The 27,788-nt window shown below is 42.9% G+C and overlaps 1 protein-coding gene across 2 annotated transcripts in view; it reads right to left on the bottom strand.

The window, feature by feature from the left end:
* Window positions 1-2,178: 2,178 nt before the first annotated feature.
* Window positions 2,179-27,788, bottom strand: part of NSG2 (neuronal vesicle trafficking associated 2) — a 37,114-nt gene continuing 11,504 nt past the window's right edge. Inside the window, exons 2-4 of one of the 2 annotated variants that reach the window (XM_050905486.1) lie at window positions 24,085-24,204; window positions 3,952-4,062; window positions 2,179-2,370 (exon numbers count right to left, since the gene is read on the bottom strand). In XM_050905486.1, the coding sequence (XP_050761443.1) occupies window positions 2,179-2,370; window positions 3,952-4,062; window positions 24,085-24,204 (423 nt within the window). The remainder of the gene's footprint in view (window positions 2,371-3,951; window positions 4,063-24,084; window positions 24,205-27,788) is intronic. The other variant, XM_050905487.1, reaches the window with a different exon arrangement.

Below are 27,788 nucleotides of genomic sequence, written 5' to 3'. Positions count from 1 at the left end.
CAGCATACATGAACACTTGCATCGGGAGTAGATGGCAAAGGAGACATTGCTGCCAGCCAAAGCTTCTATCATTTGTTGGCCTTAAAATGGGAAGGGAGGGGAAGTCCATCCGTAAAGTCAAGAATCACCAATAGAAGATCAGCTTGGTTTTAATTACTATTTTTCTATTTGCAATTGAAAAATGGGTAGGAACGTAGGGAATAAACCCCTAACCATTAAAGGTGGAAGTAACAAGGTCTGAAAATGCCTTCTGAAAGCCAGAGTCACCTCGGGTCCCGTGCAAAGGTGCAGTCTCCGCTGCAGCCACACTCAGCAGCACCAGGCACGCACACATCACCACCCATCACCTCCCAGCCCAAGGCACGAGTCTCCAAAAAAAACCTGCCGGAGCCACAGAGATGATCAGTCACATCTAGCTTTATTTTAATCCCGTCAGAAAAGTTCAAGAATTACACCAAAAAATACTTCAGTCTCTGCTACCTACTGACAAAAAATACACCACAAAATTATAAACTGTTCAGTGGTTTGCTGGAGTTTTGATTGTTGGTGGAGGGGGTGGTTTGTACATTTTGAGTGAGAAATGAATTTACAGGTGGAAGGGGAAGGAAGGATAGGAAATCAGACAATGGCATTTGGCACTACATTTTTAGCTACACTATACAGTTATTTATCATGATGCCTGTTAGGACTGAGGAGTTCTGCCCTCATTTACACCCTCTAGCGTCTATGTATGCGAAATGGAGGACAAAACTGCCCAATGCGGGGGAAGAAGGGGCCAGTACCTAATTTCCATCCCAGTCTAGCCACAAATCTGAAAAAGCAGCCTTAGTCAAATGTGAACCTTGCCTTCCCTGTGTACTCTGCTCCTGCTGCTCAGTCTCACCCTGCCTGCACTACTGAGGAGCAGAGCTGCTTTGCAGCAATGGCTTGCAGCTCTGAAAAAAGAGAATCCTTTTTTTTTTTAAAATGCCACCAGTCTGCACTAATTGCACATGCCATTTGTGGGGAGAGGATGTTTTACATTGGCCAGGACTGGATTAAGCTTGGGGTCTGGTCTGTGTTTGCAAGCAGAAATTTGATGGGACCCTTGTACTCTGAGAGCATTCTACGGCCATCCCTCTCTAATTACCTAGAATGACATTAAATACTGAAGCATCTGAAGCTGAAGGAGAGAAGCAAGAGCATCCCATTTCATGGGTGAAAGAAAATTAGGGGCTGAAAAGTTAGAGGCTCTATACTGTTCTGTGCTCTTGAGAGGCTCCTCAATTCATAATGGCATTTCTTTGTCTCTTGGTGACCCTCAGGAGAGAGGTCCCAAAGGATGAAGCCTCACGTAAATTGCCAAAGTTCATGCAGGGAATCTGTGCCAGAAGCAGAAATAAAGCCCTGATCTCCTGACTCCTAGTCCTGTGCTCAGAAGTATATTCATGATTTCACTACAGCAGCCTCTCTCTGCTTCCATCCAGCTCCATATACAAATAGCAACCAGGATTTCAGCCTCAGAGCCCAGCCAAGATCACCAGCACAGTGGCGGCTCATTACGAATGCCTAGATCTTCCTGGATTTACTTAGGCCACTGTGCAGGGGTGTGTGTGCATGTGTGTTTGCACGTATGTATGTTTGAGGGAGGAGGGGATGCTTGTATTTCTCTATTAGCAAATGAACACGGATGCTAGATTCAATTTGACAGCAAAATATCCCCCCTTTGGCAAGCTAAACATCATCACAATGTCTTTGTACCAGGTTCTCTCTACCCCCTCTCTGGAAAGGATTTCAGCTGTTCCTTCACTGCATGTTAAGCCACTGTCACAGCTTTCCAGCAATGTTAAAACTTTGCGGGAATCTCTTTGCTGCTTTTATCCTCTCTGGCTGTTTATCTAATTTGCTTTTTTTGTTTTTTAATTTCTTTTTCTAACAAATAGTTAAGCAATGATTTAAAAATATTTTTACATCGTAAGGTACAGTCAACATCAAACATGCCTTTGTACAAGAGCTCGACTCGATTACAAATCAACGAGAACAATGCACGAAAAGAAATATCCATTAAGATGACTCCTGCACTTGGGTTTTAGTTATTCCTGTCGTGCTGTTAGCACAGTACCCTCAGCTAGAGCAATGCAGTATAGACCTGGTGTTGTCCCCCCACCCTCCCACTTTGCCCATCACTACTTGTTAACTTTAATGACCTTCTGTCTTGGCAGCCTTAGCTTCATGGTTTACCGATCCTGAAGACAGCCAGGGCGATACGGCTCGGGAGCTGGTCTGCTTGGCCATGCTGTAGTGGCTGATGACGGTGTAGAACCTGCCCCGGGAGTTGGAATCCTGTGCAGAGTAGTACGCGTCCAGTGAGGCCGGGATGCACCGCTTGTGCTGGAAGCGGGGAGAAAGCAAGAAAGGTCAAGAGTGGTCCCATCAGCCTCAGGCTCTCGCTTTAAAAATCTCAGGGTTAGCTGTTCACGTGGATGACGTTTGACTCAGACTTGCTGCAGCAAGAGCGTCTGCTGCGCAGCCCCGACTGCCTTTCAGCGCCATGGGAACACACAAAGTTTAGAGTCGGGCAGCAGCCTTCAAAACCTGTTGCTATTGGCAACCCTGATTGCAGGCTGATTTCATCCGTGGATGGGAAACGGGGACTGTAAAATGAAGGTCTGACTGGTTTGGTACGTTACTGGCATGCACAGAGACCAAGGCCCCTTGCTGGAGTCCTAGCAGGGCTGACTGAGCAGCTCTTATCGCGTGCTGGACTGAAAGCCCTGTAGAGCGAAGTCCAGAATTAATCCTCAGACAAGTAGAGGACAGGCAGAGGCAGAGTAAGCTGCTTACGTGCTGCTCTGTTACAGTGCGTTATCTCTGACCTGTAGGACGACCACCTTGGTCGGGGATGGTAGGAAGCGTAGCCCAACTGGCCAGCCCTTGTCAGAGCTTCTTGTCTCTGCAGACACTGCCCATGCATCTCTGCTGTGCTAGTGCGGACACTTGTGTGCTAAGAACTGCACAGATAAAACAATTCGCTTTGCAATAACTGTAAAAGAGCAATCAAATGGTAACAAATGTCGGACTGGTTGGTATTCACCGGAGTCAAAGTAGCACCAAGGGCACAAAGGGCCCCAGGTACAATTATTATTAAATTATGAGATACCCCAACTCCCAGTTCAATGTGACTAGCTGAAATCTGAGTCCAAAACCTTTAATCTTTTCAGAAGTTCTGGTTTGGATCTGATTCTGAAATTCATGACTCCATCCTAACTTCATTTTTATATAACCTAAGAGAATAATTCACAATGACTAATACACCAACATCCTTACTCTATTTTCCAGCCCACACAATGTCCCCAGTGTGGTCAAGACTCCTGTGAGTTTATGAGTTTATTCACAGTAAGGAGTCAGTGAACTATTTTGCAAACTTTTTTTTTTTTTTTAAAAATCTCAACAGACCTGGCAAATAGTTCTCTGTGAATATTCAATATAAAATCACTGGGCAGTGGGGTTTTAGCAATTAAGTTGCATGGTTTTGTTCTTGATTGACAGAGGCTCAAAAGCACCTAAAAATGAACTACATGGGCAAATTCTGATTTCTTTCACAAAGGACACATGTGCCAGCACTCTGGGAGTTTGCTTTGCATTAAAATGTATGCCAGTAAACCTCAGTCACTTGAACGTGGGAAGCAAACGTGGGATTCCAGCTGCAATAAATCCATTCACAAATATGGGGGATTGTTCCTGAACATCTGTCTGTAGTGTTCACCAAATGCTAATCCCAACAATTACAGTGTAACAGTAGCTGATGGAGGCAGATGCAAGTCCGCATTTCCCATAACACTTTTCCCATTTCAACACATTCTTGCCAAATGTTCTGTTTGGCCTGGTCAAAAAAGCAGACTAGACTGTAACCATGTAGTCAATTAGAGTCTATCATTATCTCAGGCAATTCATCTGTCTGAAGTTTCTTACCTTATAAACAAATCCATCTGGGCAACTGTGGTCGTAAGTAAAGGCTTTGTATACCACAAGAAACACTATGCAGGCAAGGAATGCAAGAGCCAGACTTATGAGAATAGTGACCTACAAAAGAGGGATAATGTTACTCTACATATGTTAAAATGGCATATGAGCAACCTCATAATTAAATGACTTACAGTAACAGCCATCCTAACAGACTGCAGTCTTCACTCCACTGTGCAGTACTTAACTAAGCATGGTAATTAAATGAATGCTAGATCCAATAGCCCTGAATTCTCACATCATTTCCATCCCCCCACAGACCTTCAGGAGTGCACATTCCTGGGTTTAACCCCTTGCAAATGTATGGATTTTGCTGAGACATTTGGTGTTCTCGGTGGCTTTGCGTTCCCATGCTCTCAGCTGTTCAACCGGCAGCATCATCTGCTGGCCCAGCAGGATCTGCCAGCAGTCAGCACCCACATTCGGGGTCTAAACTGTGCAGATAAACTGCCTTATAACCATGGCAAGATCCCGCTTTTCTGATAGCAGAGGTAGGTGAGCAGGTAGGAAGAATGAAGCCTTCGTAGTACACATCCCTTTGTGCCTTCTGGGTGATGGACAAGGATAAGTTGTGCCTTGAGTACCCTGCAGAAGGGAGGGTGGGAGAAAGGGAATCCTTCTCTATTTATCAAAGCTGTAAAAGGACAAAACCCCGACACCGACAAAGCCCAGCATGTAAATCCCGCAGCATGCCCAAGAGCAGATGCCAGTGTTGGAGGTAGCAGACACAATACCCTGTTTGGTGCTCAAATATTCCCCCTCTCCTCATTCCCAAGCAGGTTACTTTGCAGCACCATTCTGTTTCTTTGCTGTAGCTCCCTTCTCTCCAGCCCTTCCAGGTCCCTCTTAAATAGTTCATTCAACAGCAAGTTTCCTGGCCCCATTCAGATGCCTGGGCTGAGGCCCTGATCCTGGATTTTAGCTGAGCTGTGTCCTCCCCTAAGGACTGAGCAAGGGTCCCAAATGCACTCTCGTTCTCCCCTTCCCCAAAGCTTTCTTAGTCCCAGCTGGTAATTCCGCAAATGCAGCATAAATGGCTCTGGACTTCTACCGCCTAAATTACAGCAACCCATCCTGTCGAGACTGCTGTCTCACACTCATCTGGATTGGCATGAAAAAAATATCATAATCCCTGGGGCTCCAGTGTTACCATGCAAACTAGAGTCCTAATCAAATGAACTCACTTACAGAGATGATGGGGGTGGGAACAGCAGTAGGGGAAACATTTAAAGCCGTTGCACGGCCAGCAGCATGGGGAGGGAGCTGCGGCACCCCCCCAGCTTGCTCTGGCTCACTGGGACTGAGCACCAGCAGCACGCATTTTGCAGGATGTTTGCCTGCTTAAGGAAGGGGCTGCAATGTTCCTGTGCTCAGTGAGACTGTGAGAGCTCACGCTGAAGAAGTTCCTACAGCAAAAGTTTGACGTCAGGCATGGGTTTACAGGAGGGATAGCGATTAATGAGGCTTTTTCCTACCCACAACCTGTTTGCTTCAGAATCCCACTTTCTCATCATGGCACCAGAAGCCAAGCCCAGGGCTGCAAATTTTCCCTGGTCACATCAAAAGCCATCCACTGAGAGAACCGCAAGGGTAGGACGTGGCAGGGACTGTGTGCCTGACCCCAGCTAATGCCCCTACCTGCAGGCATGCCACCACCATACCATGCATGTGCTCATCCTCCAAAACATGCCCTCTTCTCAATATCAGAGCTGCACCTACCTGTACTAAAGGCAATCATTATCATTTACTGCCCTAGCAAGGAAAAGCCACAAATTTTTCAGCTCCATCTAGTCTTTCAGGGTTCATCCACCCTTTTGTTGTTACAGTCATGTCACAATCCTCTTTATTTTCTTGTATGGGTGTTCAAGAAATTGAATAGTATGTACAGGCAGAAGTTGTTCCTTAACTAACGTATAGGAGACTGGTGATGGTAGAAAGTGGGGAAATACGGAGATAATTCCTACAGTATAGTGGACAAGCTTGTCAGGAACAGCAGCTAATAAAGAGCAAGCTGGCCACATCTCAGAATTCATCAATATAATATTATTAATATAACAATAATATTATGTAATATTAGTACTATTATATCAATAAAGATATACTAACTGCTTAATATTGGTTCACACTGAATTTTGCTCTAATTCTCTCCTTTGGTCATCATAGCAGCTGTAATTCTGAGAACCTATATGATACACAATCCCTGCACAGACTCAAAGGGGCCACTGTAATTGCTTGCAGTGCAGGAAAAGACTTCTCACCCTCACGAATCCTGCAGAAAGACGGACTGCCTGGTGAGAGGTATTCCTACACTGCACACAGCACACTGGGACTATTACTCAGAGAAGCTAAAGCAGCCCTGGCAACGCCACCTGCAATGCTGGAAGATCCAGAGCTACAATTCTGCTGTTTTAAGACAAATAGAAAGAGTGAAGGTAAATCTGCATGCATGGTGTTAAATCTGACCCAACACGTCCAGTTCAAAACTCAGGAAAGAGAGAGGTGTGGAGACTATATCCAGCAGGAGAGATTCATAAGTTCATTGTTAAGTCAGAATATTTTAGAATAAAGTGTAAAAAGGTAAGAAGATTGGGGCTAACAGGCTTTTCCAATGATGAACAGTTCACTGAAGCCCCGACCCACCTTTTAGAATAACTACTTATATTAACCTCCTCCTTGGGGCCTAATCTGCTGCAAAATGGGTCAATTAAGCAAAAGGCAGCTGCAGAGGGAGAAGCACTTACTGCTGGATCTCATAAGAGAACATGTGTAAGAGAGTCCTGGTGTGCTGAAAAGGTAGCTAGTAGAAAAGCAGTACAGTTGTATGAATTTGCACTAGTCTGACCAAGAAAATACGGACTCTACCTCCTCTCCACCAAAGCACACTTGCCTGCAAGTTTGAATAGAAATATTTCAGACCAGCTTTACGGTAGCCCATGGGTTCCCAACCTGGGGAAGCCATATCCCTTTTCATAGTCCTGAAGAGGAATAAGTCTCAGCTGGATTCAAGGGAAATGGAAATGGAATTTGCCATGATTTCTGCCCCAAAAAGAAGTTATATTACACCTGAAAAATTTTTAAAAAGTCACTTTGAAAAAGTATAGTCAAAAGGAGAGACTTCCTGGATTAAGTATGCCAGCACTCTCTACTTTTTCCAACAGGAGACCTGGGAAAAAAGACCCCTCTCCAAAAAGACCCATCACAACCCAGCTCTGGCAGGCCAATGTGGAAGAGCATTTCCCCCTGTAGAATACATGTTTATTGAGTCTTCCCCATTTAAAAGGGGAGCATGTTAGGCCTGGTACTTCCTCCAATAACAATTTATGTAGTAATACAAAGATGACAATGACACAAGTCCCCTTTGAGGTTAGTTTGAAGGCACTATAGCAAGACGTACATCTTGCTCTACCAAAGCCAATGCTTAGAGGGCAGCCCTGGCTAGAAATTCAGAAAATAAGAAATGCTCAGCTCTCCGGTTTGGTTGCTCTGCCCTAAATACAATGTACAATGAAAAAAGAAATCTTGCTTGGGTTAAGCTGAAGGAACAAACTTGTGCTCAGGGCAAAGGAAGAGACAAAGGGCAATGAAACTACACTGAATGCCACCTGGGAATGCATAGAGCGTAACTCAGTGAGAAAGTACCTCTTGTTCCTGAGAAATAAGAAGCTGCTCATCCTCTAGCTTTCTTCAGTAAATACAACCTTCATCATCAGGGCTAGCAAGAGCTGCACACCAGCAGGACACATACACCCTGTGCTATGATTCCTCCTGCTCTAATGTCTACCTGGTTCCTTTCTCCCTCTGCATCACCAGAGGGATCCATCAGGGCTGACCGCACCCAGAGAAGAGGCTGTGAAAGGGGAATATCCCTGAACTGTCAGATGTCTCCCTCACCCGGAATGACTCTGTGTCTGCCTTCCCCAAGAGTTGTCACCAAAGTTGCTTTGAAGGCTTCTCACTCTGAGCCAGTTAAAATGGCCAAATTCTTCCTTTAGCCTTCAGAAAAAGAAAGAACCGAGCTGTCTGGAGCGAGAATGAATGTCCCTTCTTTTGCTAAATCCCACACACATGCACAGCCTATGGAAATGACCATTAGTAATGCGATTTGACGGGTTCCTTTCCTCTTGTCTGCCCACTGAGCCCCTAAAAATAATAAATTCCCCTCTGCTCTGTTGCTCTGCTCTGGCAAAGTGCTGACACCCAATTCATTACCTCCCAGGAGCAGGTCCCTCCACTGAGCTCACCCCTCCCTCCAGGGTGTAATTGAGCCCATTCTCACCTCCCTCCTGCCGTTTCATGCACTTGCAAAATTACAGCGTGACACAATATTACATGTGATGATACATAGCGTAAAATTGCTCTGGGATGAAATGTCATGTAAGATGTTAAAACCCAGAGGGAAGGGAAGAAAAATCCACCCCCGGATATTTTGCCACACCAGAGCTAAGATCCACCTCTCCAGCTATTACAGAGCATACAAAGCTTCATTAACATTCAAACACCAAAGAATCACAGAGCTGCAATACCTAATAAACCTCCACTTTTTTTTACGATTAACATGAACCTTGGCAGTCTCTAAGCAATATAAACACTCACAGAGGGGAAATAAAATTTAGTGAGCAGATAAAACCTAGAAGTGCTGCAGGCATGAATCTGTCACATGTGACTGCTCGACTGGGTAAAAGAAGGGGGGGATTTGCCCGCCCTTTCCCCAAAGTCTTATATGATTCCCAAAGGTTCCCTTAAGAGGGGAGTGTCTGCTGGAATGGAGAAGAGAGAACATCGTTACCACACCAAAAAACTCCCCATCCTCCACAAAACATGGAAAGAGGCCCTTAACATCCGTGAAAGATGATGTCAACCTCCCATCAACAACAGCACACTTGGCTTGGCTCCTCCCCACCTTTCCCATAGATGAAGTACACGTAGCATTTTCACAGCAGCACGGATAAAAAGAAGATATATCCTCATCAGGCAACAGGACATAAGTTGCCACTAGGTTTTGCTCCAGTGAGATGATACCTAATTGCAATGGTGCTACAGTTAACCTGGCTTTCATGCTGTCCATCGAAGTACGCCTCTTACTCTCTTTGATTTCAACAGCTGCCCATGATTTTTTTTTTCATCAAAAATCCCCTTTTTCCCTCTCTAGCTACAACGAAAAGCCTTATTTAAAAGCAAACCAGAGAACAATGCCACATCTAAACAGCAGGGCATTCTTTTAATAGCCTTTTCTATTGCAAGGTTTCTACATTTTTATTCCTTATTGTTTTCCTTGGCAAAAAAATTCTGGTTTGTGCCCTTAGTTTTCAGAGAGGGTTTGCACCCTTCACTCCCCATGGAAGTCAAAAAGAGCAGGGAGCTGCTGGTCCCTCCAAAAATCGAGCCTTAGGGGCTTTGACAGTAATACTGATAACCTGCTGAGCTACAGAGCCTTGGGCTGGTACTGACTGTCACACAAACCAGTGAGGTATTTCGGTGCCTTAGAGTCCTGGGAAACCTGAACTCTCTGGAAGTACCTGGGGGAAAAAGGAAGGGGAGAAAGGCAAATCCTGAACAGAGGTTGATGGGAATACTACTGCACAGAGCAGATATTCATAAGGAAGGATTTTCAGGCAGCATAGGTGGGGGAAGGGTCTGTCAGCAGATGGCAGTTCCCTCAAATTTATGCACTGTTTGAACTGAGTTGACAAATATTTTTTTTCCCAGTGGGGACTGGATGCAGACGGCTCTCTATTAGTATTCAGCATCCAACCTGTGCTGGTGAGTTGTGGGGGTGTGGTTTTGTTCCCACTTAAGCCACATAATACTTGCATTAGCAGCTGGAGGAACATAACTTATAATCATGGCCCTGGTGTCAGGGCTTGTCATTCCACCTTTATGTTTTGTTCGCAGGCTCGGCTGATGGTGTCACACACTGCGAGGACTCAGCATAAAAATGGTAAAAAAAAAATTGGATAGGGAGAGAAAGTAACATAGGCATTCAAATGCAAGCCACCTCACAGTGAAACACAGAAGAAGACATCCTACAAAACTGTGAAGCAACACCTTTTGAAGAAGTAAAGGGTTGTTTTTTCTAACCCAAACCACAATTAATCTATGAAATTAATCACAATTAGTCTAACAAATTTACTCTGTACAATATGGTCGGCAGAAGCAGCTCAGTAAGATTCCAGAAAGATGAGACATTCATATGGAGAGCCTCCACGTGGCTTGAAGTAGGGCTTAATAAAACAAAAGGCACAGCCACCTCTTCCCCTACCGAGTTCTCGTCTTTGATGGCATGAACCAGTCATTTAGACCCAGATCCACAAAGGCAGTCAGGTGTCTACATCTCCTTCAGTTTCCTACAGGACACTAGAATTAGTAGGCACCTTCTGTAGGCTCAAGTGTCTTCAGAGGGGTAAGAAATTGTCCATTTTGGATTTTCACACATTGCTCTGACACATCTGCCTCTGGGTCACTAAAATGGGTTTCCAAATGAGATGGTCAGCTAGTCTGGTACGGCACTGCAATCCTTGTGCTTCACTACTAAAGCTCAAACCCCTCACTGCTCATACTCAGGCAGCAGCCTTATCATCTGCTGTCTAAAATTCATTTGGAAAATCACTGTGCTGCCCTTTCTTTGGGGAGAAAACAGCTGCATTCAGTCCAGCTTTGGAAGAACTCAGCAAGTACCACCTGCTGTTTGTGGATTAGGCATAAGCCCCAGGTGCCCAGGCATTTGAAACCACCCTCCATTTGCCACCTAAGTGGAGCAATTCTCAGGATGCAAACAGGTGATGTGATCTCTATCAATCTGTCCAAAGAACACAGCGCAGAATATCTCTTCCGTGCTCATGCAACTCTTGCGAGAGGCTAGCAAGCAGAGGTTTTAATCAGCGTGGGTGGCACATCTTAGATCTCAAGCATGATTTTTTTTCTAAACCTGGCAAATAAATGTTTGACTTTGGACACCTTTCCCACTGCTCAGAGCATGCAATATATATGCTTATATACGCTCAAAATAGGAGTACAGCCAAGAAAATGCCACAACCAGGAAAAGCATTGCTGTCCATAGGAAAACCAGTCAGACAAGCAGCACCCAGAGAAGAGTTAATGCTCTCAGAGTGTACAGTTGTGTATTACTGTGAAGGAGATCAGTTTAATTCCCAGGTAAAGATCATTTACCATGGAAAAATCCCTACAAAATCCTGCACAGTCTTCCTAGTCTTAGCAGCTGTAATGTGAATAAGGCACCTCAGAAGCCAGATGCCTCTGTCTGTTCCTGCACTGCAGTCTCACCCTCTTCACGTTCAAGTTTGTCAGGAAAGGATGTCACCACCGATACCATGTCTGGTTCTCCAAGATACCTTCAATGTTGCTGGGTATTGGGAAATTTTGTGACCTTTAATAGGCAATTCGGTTGAAGAAATTCCTTGGTTTTAATTTTCTCTTTGTAGAAGAAGAAAGACTCTGAATGAGGCAAAATTTGTTATAAACAAAATTAGCAGAAATTCTGTCAAGGTTATTTTCACAGAAGGGCATAAGAGCTATGCTTGGATAGGCAACAAGGCTCTTTCCATAGTTTATGCCAATACCATTACACCTGGAAACCTATCAATCCATTGACAACCTAGTTAACTTGCATGCAAGAAAAAAAAATCACAAAATTATCAATCCGTTTGCCACAGGGCCAGTCCCAGAGGTCCCGCCGCTCAGTAGAAAGGTTTCAGCTATAAGGGCATCTCAGTATACGTTCATACACTCATGATCTCATTATAAGGATTTCTGCTTGACAGTGAAAAATTCAGGAAGGTAATTTTTTCCCCTTCATCCCATAACTTCTTCCAGCTGATAATTAGATGTAAGACTGACAACATTAGATCTCAACACGAAAGCTACAGCTGAAGTGAAAGACTCAGGAGCACTTCCCAGCTCCTGGATCCAGCTGTCTATCCTGGCTGCCTCCCACCTGTATGCCAGGATGAAATCCAAGTGTGAACCACCCCATCATTTGAATCCATGTTGCTATTTTAAGAAAACTCAGGCACGTAGGCAGGGAGGGAGCCACAGGCTGACAGGACACTCAGATGGATCGACCAGGGGGATAAGGAGTCTGAAACACACCCCAAAAAGAGCTGCTCCACTGTTCAGACTCAGCCAAAGAAATGGTGTCGTGCATTGCCCAGCACCCTGTTAAACAGCCTGATCCATTCTGCAGGTAAAAATTATTTGGCTGCACTTCTTCAAAAATGGCATTTCACTCCCGATTGTTAAAAATCTTTTTGTAATAAGTTGCTGATTTTGCTGATTTTATGGCAACAGCTTAGCCTCTGAAATTTTGAAAGGCTAACTGAGAAAAAGTGACACAATTGGCTCTTCATATTTGCTTGGTACTGTTCAAGAAGATGTAGGATTTGTCCTTTATTATTACAGCACAGCTTTATTCCAGATGGTGTCCAGATTCTTAAGTAGCATCTCTTAGGAGATGCTTTCTAAGAGGGGAACATCCTTTGTCATGTATCTAAATCTTCAGAGCTATGGGAAAATATTCCTTAGTGCTGCACGGCTTCTTACATGAAGCTTAAGGGGGTTTTTTTTTGGTCCTTTATCTTAGAATTCATAACCATAAACCAATTTGGCTCCAATTCTCCTAAGAATACTGAACACCATCCATGAGGATGGTATAATCATGGGGTCCAAAAACATCTCACATCTGCTCCCCTATTTCATGGGTTCCTTTCAGCCCACACAGCCCAGCAATCAAAGTCCAAAGGACTCACAGAGTAGAGAAAAGAGAGGGTCATTTCTCCAACTACCCTAAAGCCTCAAAGGTATCCACTTGAAACAGCACTAGCTGTCTCTGAGCCAGTTTGCTATCCCAGCCATGTCCCCATTGGCTCTACCCGTCTCTGCATACACCACCCCACCATGACTACACCAGTGAACCTCTCCAAGTTTGCAAATCTTAAAAAGAAACATCTATCTTCCAAGATGACTACACACCCATCAGCAATTCCTCTGCTCTGCACCTTGTAATACTGTGAGTGCAGCACGAGTGTGGAACAAGAACACCGTGTTTCTAAGCAATTTGTCAAATAATTAAATTATGCACACAATAACTAGCTGGCTCAATTATATTAGCCAGTCTCCATCATGTAATATAATTTCTAGTGGCTGTTTAGGCACTAATAGCCTCAGATCTTTTTAACTGTGTCTGGTGCCAGCTGCGGTCTGCATGACGTCTTTCTGTGCCAACTCAAACCCCTTGAATGGAAAATTCATGGCTTGGTTTCCAAGCCCCTGTTCCTTATGGAAGTTCTAAAATGCCATTTTCAATAAGGATGCTTCCACCATTGAATATTAGTGAATTTCCACTTAGGTAAATAAAAAGCTCCGTTTGGTTTGCTTTTTCTTTTCTGCCACTTAATGCCATTAAAAAATCCTTCATCAGAATAGGTTGATATATTGAGATGCTATAATATTGTTTCTAGGAACACCAAATAAATACTCGGCCTTTTTGGCAGATCATAGAGGTGTTTAAAGGCCTTTTTCCCCTCCTCCTACAAGAGTATTTTCTTCCTTTTTCAACTATCATAAGCCTTCCCTCCTTATTTCTGTGACTCTGCTACCTTCAAAAGAAAAGAAGCAAAAGCCCAGAATTAAACAAGTGGGGTGACTCAGGAACACTTCTTATAAAGGTGCTTTTATTCCCAAACCTACGGTCCTAATAACACCTGACATACATAGCATTTCATGAGCTGAGCAATGCTGGAAGAGGCTTCCTTCCAGATCACTAATTTGAGATGGTTTTTCAATTAGTGGGATTGCAGCAGACAGATACATCGTCTCCACAGCTAACCCTTCATCAGTGACATGCTGCAATTTCCCATTGCATTGTGCAAAGTCTTGGCTGTGACAATTCCTCCAGTCACTTCACGTGGGACATGACAATGGATGCCCCAGCTCATCAAGGGCCCTTTTTAAATGCATTAACAGGAATACAAGATAAATCAAGTCATCAATAAAATGTCTCCTTGCCTACCCTTTGCCTGCCAAGACTCAACCTCTGAAGAGTCTCATACATGCAAAATCATCCCCTCTCCCTGCTTCCCTCACATTGGATTTGGTGCAGGGAAAGAATTAGGAGCCCTGAGTAAGAACGGGTCCAGGGATTAGCACACAGCAACAGACTTGGGAAATGCAGGCTGAGTTCTTTGCTCTGCTGCTGGCTTTCTTTGACACCTGACACACACTGAGGTCCAGCTCCACAGCTTGCTCCCCACTGGTACTCACAGACACTCCAGCAAGATCCACCCAAAGCTGCAAGCATTGAAGTCCTCAAAAGCCTGGCTTTTTCTGGGCCCGTGTGTGCAAAACCACCCAAGCACCAACACCATCCCACAGCCAAGGATCAGGCTGGTTCTAGGGAAAAGCTGAGGTCTGCTTTATGACATTACCTTCTTCCACAGGCAGGGCCATTTTCAAAGCAAACTTTTCAGACTTGAGTATTGATGTACTGGGCTAAGGCACAAAATGGTATTCCTCCAGGCATGTTTTCTTGTGTATTTGCCTCTCCCATCGCTTTCTTATATTTTGATTTTACATGTGACACTACCATTTTCCTCATCAGCCATCAACAACAGAAGACTGGATTTAAAAATGTCCAGAACAATTTAAGTTCTTCATATGCCAGGGCACAAGATAACTTTTCCCTACCACTCCCCTGTCCCACGGAATTCTGAGATAAAATGAAATCGAAGGTCAAGCTTGCACAAATTAAAACACCTTTGTTCAGTGCACTCTTGTGGTTAAAAAAAAAAAAATCAATTGGAAGTTCATTCCTTCAAGGTCAACGTATTCACACGCATTTCAGCATCTATGTCTACCCTCACGGGTCAGGAAATAAAGCTAATAATATGGCAGCATTCATGGTCCAGTACAACCATTTCTCTTAAAAAACTTATTCTTATTATGTGGGTGCTTCATACAAGGACAGAGTGAGGATTTGGCGAGCAAAGTGTCCCCTGGGTAAGTTAAGAATTAAAAGCCTTTCCATTTTAAATTAGAAATGTGAAGCTTTATTGCTGCAAATGACTTACAAAAGCTACTCTTTTAAAAACAAACAACAAAAATGAATAATCTAGCTGATTATGATGCCTTCAAAGGCATGAGGCCAGTTCCATTAGCTGTGGATCTGACCCAACAGGCTTAATACATCTGCAAGTACTAACAAGAGGGAGCTCAGGTCTGTTTAACATTCAATCAGCAGCCTGTGCTGCTTTATAAATAGAGAGAATGAAACATTACATGGAAAAAAAATGTATGAGTGAAGCATTTCACTTCCCTGATTATTTTTTTTTTTAGCATTCTGTGGTTTGGCTGCAAGACTCAAAATGCACTTCATGACAGTCAATAAACTTTGCCTTGGCTTCAGTCAGCTGAAAACTCTTTCCTCCTCCATCCCATTTGGTCCCTTTTGCTACATTAGCTGAACTAGCATTAAGCATATTTCATTCCACCTCAAATGCTGACAAGAAAATTACCCAACAAATAGGGTTTACTGTGGGGTGGCAGAGGTACCAGAACGAAACATGGCATTGTGTTGTTGAAGACAAAGATGCCATGTAAGAAATCATTCAGACTAAATGGAAACTGCAATTACATTTTGTAATTAGCAGAATGGGTATCTCCACGCAATCGCTTATGAAAATCTTTTTCAAGCATTTTGTTCCAAAGCAAAGGGTCAGTTGAGGTTTCTGCTCTGTAACGCCTTCCTTCCTCCAACATATCATGGTCTGGAGAATTTAGATTCAGCAGGTCTACCCCACAAACCCTTAGGCATCTGAATATTCTCTGTGACTTCCATTTTTAGACATTTTCTGCATAGCAATTAACTTTCTTCTTCTCTCCAAAAATCAATTAAAGGAAAAAAATAACCCTGAACGAATCTCTTCAGCTGATTACTCTGTCAGTGCTTGCAGATGGCAAAAATAAAAGATATTTGAGGTGGTTTTTCTGACTTTGCAAAAGAGTATGTGTGTATGTTTCTGTAAAAAAGAATATAAAACAGGAATACACTTTAAGGAATGATCATTTCCATATAAAAGCCATGTCTTTTTTGTTTTTTCTTTGCTTTGCTACGTGGTCCCTAAGCCAGTCGTATAGAGCATTCTAGTTAAATCAAAACATACTTTTCTTGAGTGTGTTTTAGACATGGAAACTCTTCCTGTCTTTACCTTCTTGGGACCTAGCCTCTACCAGAAAGCCAGGTATTAGCTGGGAACTCTTACAAAACCCACAGACTTTTACCCAGACAGCAGAAACCTTGCAGAGTTTATAGTACCATACCTGGGGATGTGATCAGAAATACCTGTTTTCTGGCAGCTGAGCCACAAATCCACATTCAGTTCATCTTCACAGCTCCGAATTGTCACTGATGATCGCAAATGGCTCTATCAATCTACCTGCATGCAAGCTGTGAGACCAACTAGGACAGATATGACCTATCCTCTTCTCTTCCCATTACAGCCAGAGGAGGAGAAGAATGATTTCTGAGCTCAGCCAGAAAGATGATAAGCAACATTTCTCACTTCCTTTCATACACACCACAAGCGAGAGTCTGAATCCATGCAGGTGCTAGTTCGCATCAGATGTAAGTAGACAAAAGGCCAGGCAGGGCTGGGCAGTGGATTTCTGAGAAAGGAGAAACTGTGACCCTCTGCATTGCAGTGGAAAATATTCAACCTCCAAAGACAGGGCAAAGCTCGGGCTCCAGAGACAAGTCATTCCATCACTGTTTGGAGAACACTTAGGTGTAGTGAGAGCTGCCTGACACCCCTGCAAGAACATGCCCACTGCATCTGAGCCCACTGGGAATGAGATTGCCTGATGATAGTTGAGAACTCCCAAAGGGAGTGAATAAGCCTCCAAATCAGTCCCTGGAGACTGAAATCAACCCCTTCATACTGATATCTCTCCAAGCCTCTCTTTGAATGCAAGGCCTAACAGGAAACCACTATACCATCCCTGATGCTGGTGCCAGTGCAACAAGATGCCTGAATGCTATTGCCACTGCTCCCCTGTGCCTGCCACCTTTCTGATCTCCCTCCGCTTTGTCCCTTGTCCTCCTGGATCACACAGCTCATCCGAGTGCTGTGCAGCCTGGAAACAATATCTCAGCCACATTAGCAATTATCACCAAAGTGAGAAAAATCTCTGTGTATTAGAGCATGTTCCCTCCCTCGAGCACCACTCACATTAGTCAGTGTAATGGGATCTTTCAGCAGCCACTCTGCATCTTCCAGATAACCGATGTGATGTGGCAGTCGCCATGGTAACATTGTTATTGTTAGTATTAAAAAGCAGTAAGGAAAATTGTCCTGCTCACACTCAGAGGAGTCCTTTCTCTATGAGCTACTCCTGCCCTGTAGTAACTTAACAATTAAAGGAATCTTTAAATTTATTTAGCTATTGAATGGGCACAATGAAAAGACACATGCCATTTTTTCTGGGATTCATTCCTTTGCAGGTTAGAGGAAGAACTATCAGCTTAAAGCAACAGCCTACAGGTGAAAGCAGAACATCCTTCGGAGAAGTTTGCAGGAACCATGGCATGGAATGGGAGTTTGGGAAGGGGGAGCGGGGGGAGCAGAAAGAGAGGAATGCCACATTTGGGGCTGGGTCTGTGTGCAGCAGAGCAAGGGAGAGTTGCCACCTACACAGCTGCAATGGTGATGCGCCCTTTAAAAACAAGGGCAGGGTGGGCAGGTAGATAAATGTATGCATTCAGGGAAATGAGGCATTTCTCAAAGCTATGCTCACAGTGCAGCCAATTTGACAGTCCAGAGGCCACACCGCAATTCTCTGCACCACACTGTACAAGACACCTTGTGCTCACATCTCAGCGGATCTTACCTACGGAAAGAAAGTGATCAAGACCTGCTCCCCACCTGCCTCCACAAGCATACAAGCCCAGGGCTTTCCTTTCTTCTGAATTGCAATGCCTGTCACATGAGGATCCTTCCCCTACAAGATCTAGCTGAATACCCTGGGGATTCGATGGGTCAGATTCTAGTGGCGCAAGCAGGGGAAGCATCTTCCATTACAGCAAAGCTGTTACCAACAGGCAATCAAGCCCTGGCCCTGGCCCAGAAAAATCTTTCTTAATTAGGAGCCAAGCGTTTCAGATACTGGCTTCTTTTTGATAATGAACAATTATTGCATCAATGTCTGTTTTGCAGGGTGTGGCTGGAGACAAACCGATTTTGTTCTAAGTCTTTAACATTAGGTCAGAGGAAAATAATTGTTTCAGTATGAGCATTTCAATAACAGAAACATTTGAATAGGTTCCACTATATTTTAAGAACCTGATGAAAAGTGTGGTGAATAATTACATCCACTGGTTACTGGATCTGCATGTATTAGAGCAGTTTCAGGGTGGAGGGAGGAGAGAGTTGATCTAATGATAAGAAACATACTGTCATTGCATACTCAACAGGAACAGATTACACAGCCAGTGACTCTGAAAATGGATCTTGCCAACTTGTAGCAAAAAGAGTGAAGTTCCCAGTCTTCTTCAGTGAAGTAATGATCAATACTTGCAGATGATTTTTCCAGGTAGATAAATTGCTCATAAGAAAACATCTTAAATATCTCAATTTCTCCCCCGTACACCCACTCCCAACTTGTTCTGTTAAAGACAAGTACATAGTTTAATTATTCCAACTCTGAAAGACCAATAACTTCAACTTTCTTAAATGATCCATGAAAAAGAAAGAACTGTGGTAGACTTGAGAAGTCAGATAACTACGGTAGGTAACTATCACCCAGCTAATAGTCATTAAATCATTGTCTCCCTGAAAAGGCAGTAATGAATAGCTCTATGGCATTTAGTGATAACAGAGGTCAAACTGGTTGCACGTGAACTTACTTGTGTAATAAAGAGAGCAACTTGCCCCAAACCAGTAACCGACAGGCAGTTATGTGTGTTAATCTGATGCTCCGTGTTGTAAGCCTATGCTGAAAGACCACTCCAGTACCTTTTCTGGTGCTATTTGGAGCTAGAAAAATCTGGGCAAACTCAGGGCTAGCACAGGTCTACCTGCACTCACTGGATCTGACTGGATCAAGCACAAAATCCATCAGCAACAAAATCCATCCTCCACCTTGTTTCTTCTTAAGTAGGGTGCTGATGTCCTGAACACAAGCTTCAGCTAAGTGACAGTCAAGAAAGTGGGTAGAAACCCACTCTTCACCTTACAAACGCTTCTGGTTGATTTCCATGTTATCTGGACTGGTTGGAAGACAAAAGGAGTCACTGGAAACTCTGTCCTCCAAAAGTAACAAGACTTCATTCAATGGATAATCTGCTTGAAAAGCAAAAGAGGATTTGATCTCATTTCAGTACTGATAGAAATAAGGGCAGAAACTCACAGGAATGATGATACTCACATATGAGAATTGTTCTTAAAAGCTGTAACAGAGGATATCACTGGCAAAAAGAAGCAGTAAGCCCTGCCTCAAATGCAAAGGGTTAGATCTGTTGTCCCGCAAAGGAACGTGATGGAGAGAGTCATCACATTTGCAGGCCTTTTCTAATGCACCTCAGTGTCATCACTGGATGGCAAAGCATGGTAACATGAGCTACCTTCAAAGCATGCAAAATGGAAGGCAAACACCAGACACCATTCCCCTCCAGACTGAGAAACCTTGGTATACATCGTTACTGCAAAATAAGATCTTTGCAGTTCAAAAACTTCCTAGAGGTACACACTCCAAAGGCATAAACAGTCTGGAGGAGGCAAGGTCTATAAATCACTGCCAGTCAGCTTAGAAAAAATGTTGTCATTGCTTCTCTGTGGAGGAGTAAAACGATAAAAGAAATTTCTTTTATGTATGGATGGCTCAACCATAATACTATTTTAACATCATTTTCTTGTAACCCATCTACACACAACTATTTAAACATTTGTTATAAAGTATGTATGGGGTGACTCATCCAGCTGAAGAATAAGCCTAATTGGTCAAACTTCCAGGACACTGTGTGCTGAGCTATAGAGAATCATAATCTCATCTATTAGGAGATGTGACAAGTTGCAGAAGCTATCTAAAATTCCTGGAAGAGGTAGTGTGAAATGAGAACCGTTGCCTAGGGACAGTCTCTTCTTTACGATAATTAAAGAGCTCAGATCTGTGCTATTCTGGATGGATGAAAAATATGCATGCATAAGCTTAAATTCTGGCTTTGGCTTGCTCATGCGAGAAAGTTGTCTAATAATTCATTAGCCTCTTCAATAAAAGATACCCAAAAGGCAGAATAAAGGGCATCTGTGGATTTGACCGCCATGTTCATATGGCCCCAAAATTTCCCCCAGAGAACCTGCTCTTCTGTATAACGCAGCTACATGACTCAGAAACAAAACAAGAATTTGGGAAGAGTTTCCTTCTTCCCTGAGAACTTTCCCATACCAAGTGATCAGAAGTAGAGAGGAAAGAAAAGCACTTCATAGACTGAAACAGAAATGTTAAAAACCCCTGCAGAGAGGTTGTTAGTGGGTGGGGAGCACAGTCATAAATATGGAGTCCGGCAGCATTTTTCCACACACACTCATTAATGATATTCACTTTGACATACTTCTGTTTGAATTGACGATAATTCTACCATTTGGGTGAAAAATAAAATACAAGACGTCCCACTTTGTATTCTCCAGGATGCCAAAGTAGTGCAGTAGCAGATAGGAGAGGACCTCGCGGCTATTTCTTCGCATCCTCTTACTGTCCTGTCTCTTTCCCCAACATACAGGTACCACGTGCTGAGACGTATTGCTCCTCATACACAGATTAGTAGAGCTGTAGTAGCAAAATGGCTCCCTATGAAAACCCTTGAATTCAAGCATTGCTGTGGACTCACACTAGTTGTACATGCATTTCCCATACAGCTCTCACATATTTGGAGTGCTCTAAACCAATGGACCATCTACACTTGGATGGACTACTGGCCTCTCCCTCCATCATTTCTCTTGCAGAAATCACTGGGGTGATTTACTTGCTTCTGCCAGTGTATAGCTACCAACAGCCCAGCTCAAGTATAGATGAATGCTTTAATTTTAATCAGCATGTTAGCAAGAAGTTGTGGATGAGATTTCCTACACACCACATACTGGAAGGCTATACAAAGCAATCAGCCAGCAAAAGAAAATATGATGATCTCACTTATATTATCTTTTTTTCAGCTTTTAAAAGTGTAGCCAAACTGAGATAATAAAAGTTAAGTATTTACTATGATTTCCTCTTACAAAAAACAAATGTAAAATGATTTCATCAGTACCAGATAATAGGCCTGCTTATAACCAGAGGGCAGTATTTTTAATAACTTCACTAAAAATATGCACTGGTACAAAAATGTGGTGCAATAAAAAACATTACAAAAGGTAATGAAATATTACCTATTATCTCAGCTCATTTTTGTCAGGAAATAATACTACAAACTTAATACGATACATGGAAGCCTTATGAAAAGCAGGCAGGGAGAGGCTTATAGTCTTATCCAGTATTAGACGAGAGGCTGAGTGATTAATAAGTTGACATTGAAGAGCAGAGAATGGAAATCATATGGACTTTAGGGAAAGGAAATAGATTAAAAATGAAACTGTCATGCTGCCAGGCTGCATAGGAAGAGGCACAGCTCCCATAGCCATTCCCACCACGCAGCAAAGGGGAAGGCAGCTTAAACCTCTGTCAGTGCTGTGCACACCGCTGGAGCCTCCAGCTCCCCCCCGCCTGCTGCTGTGCAGTCCTCCTGCACCCATGGGTGAGAGCAATGGGAGAACCGCACTGAAAATAGGAAGGGGAGAGGAAAAAATACATCAAAAGGAGAGGTTTGAATCCAACAGCAAGTTGGGGGTTTGAAGAATGAGAAAAATAAGATACTCTATAGAAGGAGTAGATGAAATGAGATTTATCCATAGCAGTGGATGAGCTATATATCTAACTTATGGGCCTCCAGCATGCACAGTGTGTAAGAATGAGATGTTCTTGATTGCTTTTTTAAATAACAGGGCCAGATCTTTTGATGGGATTAAAACTTGGTCTTACACTGACCTTAACACTGTTCAGGGCTGCAGGATTAACTTTTAAATATCCAGTGAAGCACCATTACTTACAATATCAACAATAATGCCATTTATTGTGGGTCACAAGCCAACACATCACTTCCAGGAGAGTCTACATTTACTGTTGTTTCTCAGGCACATTGTGTCTGGTTCTGATTTGTACGTTGCTCACACTGGAAAACGTCTGCTGCAGTTTCCAAAACTGGGGATTTAACTGTGGCTAATTCGCTGTTTACTTTACTAGTAGTACCAACGGAGAGGCACTATTCGTGGTAAATAGGTACTATGCACGCAATAAGATCAGTGAAGAACTCGGTCAAAATCAACAGCCCCTGGTAAGTAATTTAGATCAAAACATGTGATGTCCACTGAAAAAAAACCCAAGAAACCATAAACATTTATTCACAGACCTCTTAAGAATAAATTATGGCTTTAAATATCCTGGATGAAAGCAACAGAATTGTCCTTGTGAAATGTATGTTAGTGAATTTCTGGAAAAAACAGAAACAGTGCCATTCTGTAGTGCTTCAGAAGAGAGCAGCTAAACATTTCTCCTTCCAGTAAGTTGAACAAGCCTTATCTCAAAGTTTATCAAGGATGAATGGTAACAATTTTTCCTGGATCACATTCCAATTTTAAAAGTGATAGTTTTCTTCTAAATTACTAGAAAATAATTATAATAATTTTTTTTATTTCTTGCAAAACTAAGAACAACTGGGCCAAATGAAAGACTATGCAGTTCCTTGAGTCAATTCCTGTTAATTGTCGGGGATGATACCCTTTCACAAAAATTTATAAGCCCAATCCTAGCTTTTCAAGGAGCAGGACTATAGCTAGGCACTGCCTACTCTCTCTGTTTTCTACTCAAATCATTGATATTTCCTCTGACCTAGGAAATGTGAAATCAGATCTCACATTTTTATCACTCCCATGCTCTGTGGTTTAGGAAAAACACCATATCTTCTCAATGAAAAGGGAGAAAATACTAGCAGCTACACGCTTGGAGTCTAATTTTAGGAGGAACTGAGCCATTCTAATATGCTGCAGTCAACAGGAACTGAGGGCACTCAATAATTCATGAGTTTCTTTCCATGTTTGAGTAGAGCCTGTTGAAAATTTCTCAAGGAACCATTTTTCATCAGAAAATTCCAATTCCTGTGAACCAAAACTGCTTACAGGACAGGATACGCTGCTTGGATACTTGTCTAATATCTCTTTTTTTATCTAGTTTGAAATGGCTTTTAATCTATAATAATATAATCATATAATAATATAATCATATAATAATAAAATATTTTAAATATGAAAAGGGTTGTTCGACTACAAGACAAAAATTTTAAAAGGTGAAACAAACTGTTACAATCAATCTTCACTGTGATTTTTTTATTCTTTTTAAACACAAATGTTTGAGAAGAAAAAAGATTCAAACTTGTTTTACTTTCAATTTGGGCTGGAAAATATTTTCATAACTTTTCCTGGGAAAAGGAAAACATTTCCTACTTTAGATCATAGAATCATAGAATCATAGAATGGTTTGGGTTGGAAGGGACCTTAAAGATCACCTAGTTCCAAGCCCCCTGCCATGGGCAGCGACACCTTCCACTAGACCAGGTTGCTCAAAGCCCCATCCAACCTGGCCTTGAATGCTTCCAGGGATGGGGCATTCACAGCCTCTCTGAGCAACCTGCTCCAGTGCCTCACCACCCTCACAGTAAAGAACTTCTTCTTTACATCTAATCTAAATCTACCCTCTTTCAGTTTAAAGCCATTACCCCTTGTCCTATCAATCTAGTTTTGAAGACCTAGTTATGAAGGTATTTTCATGCCTGTCCTAAAAAAAAAAAGCTTTATACTCATGCAGATAAACCTCTCTTTGACCCTAGTGATGAGTGGAGTGTTAAATTTGTTATGTCTTTACTGTCACTTTGATTCAGTTATTTTAAAATGAATGGCATTTGCATCAGAAGGCAGCAGAATAACCACTTCTTACCTTTAGTCTTTCTGTTACACCATCAGTGAAACTGACTGTGAATTCAGCAATTTTGGGCACTCTGAGTTTTCCTTTGTTCTTCTGGTCAGGCTGATATTCTGTTCTTGTTTTCACAATTACCTGGAAAATATCAACACTTTTAAGGTTTCTGCACACAGCATACATTTTTTTTGTTTTCTAAGCTTTTCTATACAAACCATCCCCTGGACCTACACAAGTATCTTACAACCATAAATTAACACAAACTCATCATACCCTCAGGAACTAAGAGAGACAGATACACAGACCTAGGACAGTAAGCTTATCACATTGAGTCTTAAAATAGCTGACAGCAAAATTTTTGACACCCACTTTTGTTTAGGACTAGGCATATAATTTTTATATCGTATTCAACAGGCAGAACACGCAGAATAACAGCCCATCCTAAAGAAGAGCCTCATTTATTAAAAGCCCTGTCCTAACAAGTTCCACTGAAGCCAATTTAAATGTAGGCCATCTGATGTCTCATTTATTCAGGCTCCAGATTATCAATATTAATCTCGTACTATCACCTTGGGTTTTCCCCAGAAGTTCTCAGTGTCATTTGCTGACTAATCCAGGTCCTACTAATCTTATAAAAATGAGGTGTCTTACGCCAATGGAGAAGCCATGAGTGGCTTTTAAAAAGGTACGGTCAAATTACCAAAATTGCATTGTCAATCTACATTGAATTTATTTGTAATCTAGAATGACCCTAAATATTTTAGGTAAAATGTACCCACTGCAAACACAGAAAAGTTAACACCTAATGCCAACTGCTCCCAGAGGGGACGAGCATCGGGGCTGTACTCTGAAACTAACAGCCCTTCAGAGTGAGCGTATCCATCCCATTATACAGGAGAATCTTAAAAGACTGCCCATCCATGAGCCTATGCAGCTGAATAGCATTGTAAGAGCATGCCAGCATAGCCACACTATCTTACTCTAGCTGGAAAATGCAAGAGAAGACAAAATGGCCCTGTCTTCAGCACTGGCCAAGAGCTGGAGCTCATCCCTAGAGAAGGGGGCTGTGGGTGTCAGCACACACTACCACTGCGCTTCTGCACAGGATTCCCAACCCAGGGACAAGGTCCACAAAGCATACAACGGTTTGGTGTGGTTTGCAAAGTTCAGATAGGTTAAACACAAAAGGATAGAAAGAATATCGAAGCGCTCAATCCCAGGGCCATCACTTCCACTTTTTGTCCTCCCATTCTGAATTGCAGGACTACGCAGCCGTCAGCCTTGCCAAGGTGAAAATTAAATACTCCAGGAGTGGTGACTGCTTCATATGACAGTAACAAGAGTGATCCTAAAGCTCTTTGTTAGAAACAAAAAGTCTTGAAGGATTGAAAAAGATTAAGTGATGCACAAGGTTGAGTTACCAGCTAATGAAGAACTTGTTTCCAAATGAACATAGCAAAGTCTGGTTTGGACCAGAGAAAATCCCAGGTATTTAATCCTCCTGCACTTAATGCCATGTGAAAATCAGAGTGAGACAAAATCAACATGGAGTCATAAGCCAATTTTCTGGATTCAAATGCAAATCATTAAAGACTGATGAATATTTACATCCTTCAGTGAATCCCTCTCCATAATATTTATTACAGTAGCATTTGCAACATTAAGACTTGGGAAGAAAAGGGGACAAAAAGCTACCCAAATATATTTATATTAGCATTTTGGAACTCAGGATTTCTGATGACACAACATAGATGATGGGAAATGACACATGGGGACAAGCTTGATTCGGTGGGTTTGGGATGAACCCTAACCCTACTCTGAACCTACTATTGAATCAAACCCCACTATGCTCTGAAATGCAGTCCAGCACACTGTGGACCAATAAAAGCAAAGCTCCCTCTCCAGCCGAGACAAACTGGCCCAGGTTAGCTCTGAGTTACAAACAAGCAACAAGCTCATTTTCTCACTCGAAAGGAGGGAAGCGCACTCAGGACTCCAGGCAGCTGGCCTCGAGCTTTCCAGTCTCCTCGCTGGCCTTTTGTAAACCCAGTACAGTAAATTACAGAATGTCAGCCATCAACACCTGCCAACCAGTGTTCAGAAATTGCACTCATTCTGTTTTCAAACCTACCAGTCACAATATCCAATTCTCCCAAATTCATGCTTCCTGCTTGATGTAAAACTTAGTTGCAGACAAAATTTTTAAATATACATGAGGGCTTTTGCACAAATTCTAATGTTAGGTCTTAATGAAGCACCATGAAGCCCGGATATAAGGAAAAAAAAATTAAAAGCCTTACTTGTTTCTAGATATAATTTAATTTTCTTCCACTCTTTGTCATTAACGCCAGTTTTCTTACGGGTATTTTTTAACTGTTGTTACATTCAGCCAATATCCTATAAGCAGGAAAGTTTGAATTATGCTGTCTACAGGGATACAGCATGAGACTGAAAAGAAACCCACACAGCCCTTCACAAGGCATCAGATTCAAGTCCAGTAGCAATGTCTATCACGTCTGTGAATAAATAAGTAAGCTCAGTCCCCAGCCAGATCAGAAGCTACTTTAAACCCAATTTGCTGACTGTGCCAGCAGCAAAATGTGTGTGTGCACAGAGCCATAGTCATCCTGCTGGTTAGTGCTTTGCAGAGAAATTTGCAGAGGTATCAAAAAGCTTTAGTAGAGGAGGTAAGAAGTACCTTTGCTAAATGCCTTTTGGCATTGCAAAAGCTAAATATCTGCTCTCCAGAAGTATCTTTGTCAGGCACCTGGTGGAATTACTCAGCAGAAGAAAGACAGGGCAGTCAGTAAGGTCTCCTCTTAAAAGGAGAGCACAGAAATAAAATCATGGAATCACAGAATCATAGAATCGGTTAGGGTGGAAAAGACCTTTGAGATCATTGAGTCCAACTGTAAACCTAACACTGCCAAGTCCACCTCTAAACCACGTCCACACATCTTTTAAATACCTCCAGGGATGGTGACTCAACCACTTCCCTGGGCAGCCTGTTCCAGTGCTTGACAACCCTTTCGGTGAAGAAATTTTTCCTAATATCCAATCTAAACCTCCCCTGGTGCAACTTGAGGCCATTTCGTCTTGTCCTATCACTTGTTACCTGGGAAAAGAGACTGACCCCCACCTTGCTACAACCTCCTTTCAGGCAGCTGTAGAGAGCGATAAGGTCTCCCCTCAGCCTCCTTTTCTCCAGGATAAACAACCCCAGTTCCCTCAGCCGCTCCTCACAGGACTTGTGCTCTAGACCCTCCACCAGCTTCATTGCCCTTCTTTGGACACGCTCCAGCACCTCAATGTCTTTCTTGTAGTGAGGGGCCCAAAACTGAACACAGTATTCGAGGTGCAGTCTCACCAGTGCCAAGTACAGGGGGACGATCACTTCCCTAGTCCCGCTGGCCACACTATTTCTGATACAAGCCAGGATGCTATTGGCCTTCTTGGCCACCTGGGCACACTGCTGGCTCATCTTCAGCCAGATGTCGACCAACACCCCCAGGTCCTTTTCCGCCAGGCAGCTTTCCAGCCACTTTTCCCCAAGCCTGTAGCGTTGCATGGGGTTGTTGCGACCCAAGTGCCTTGTTGAACCTCATACAACTGGCCTCGGCCCATCGATCCAGCCTGTCCAGATCCCTCTGTAGAGCCTTCCTACCCTCAAGCAGATCAACGCTCCTGCCCAGCTTGGTGTCATCTGCAAACTTACTGAGGGT

The sequence above is a fragment of the Gymnogyps californianus genome, chromosome 14 (genome assembly GCF_018139145.2).
Source record: "Gymnogyps californianus isolate 813 chromosome 14, ASM1813914v2, whole genome shotgun sequence".
Taxonomy (NCBI): domain Eukaryota; kingdom Metazoa; phylum Chordata; class Aves; order Accipitriformes; family Cathartidae; genus Gymnogyps; species Gymnogyps californianus.
The sequence above is the reverse complement of the archived record's forward strand: the minus strand, read 5'-3'. Positions and strand labels throughout refer to the sequence as shown.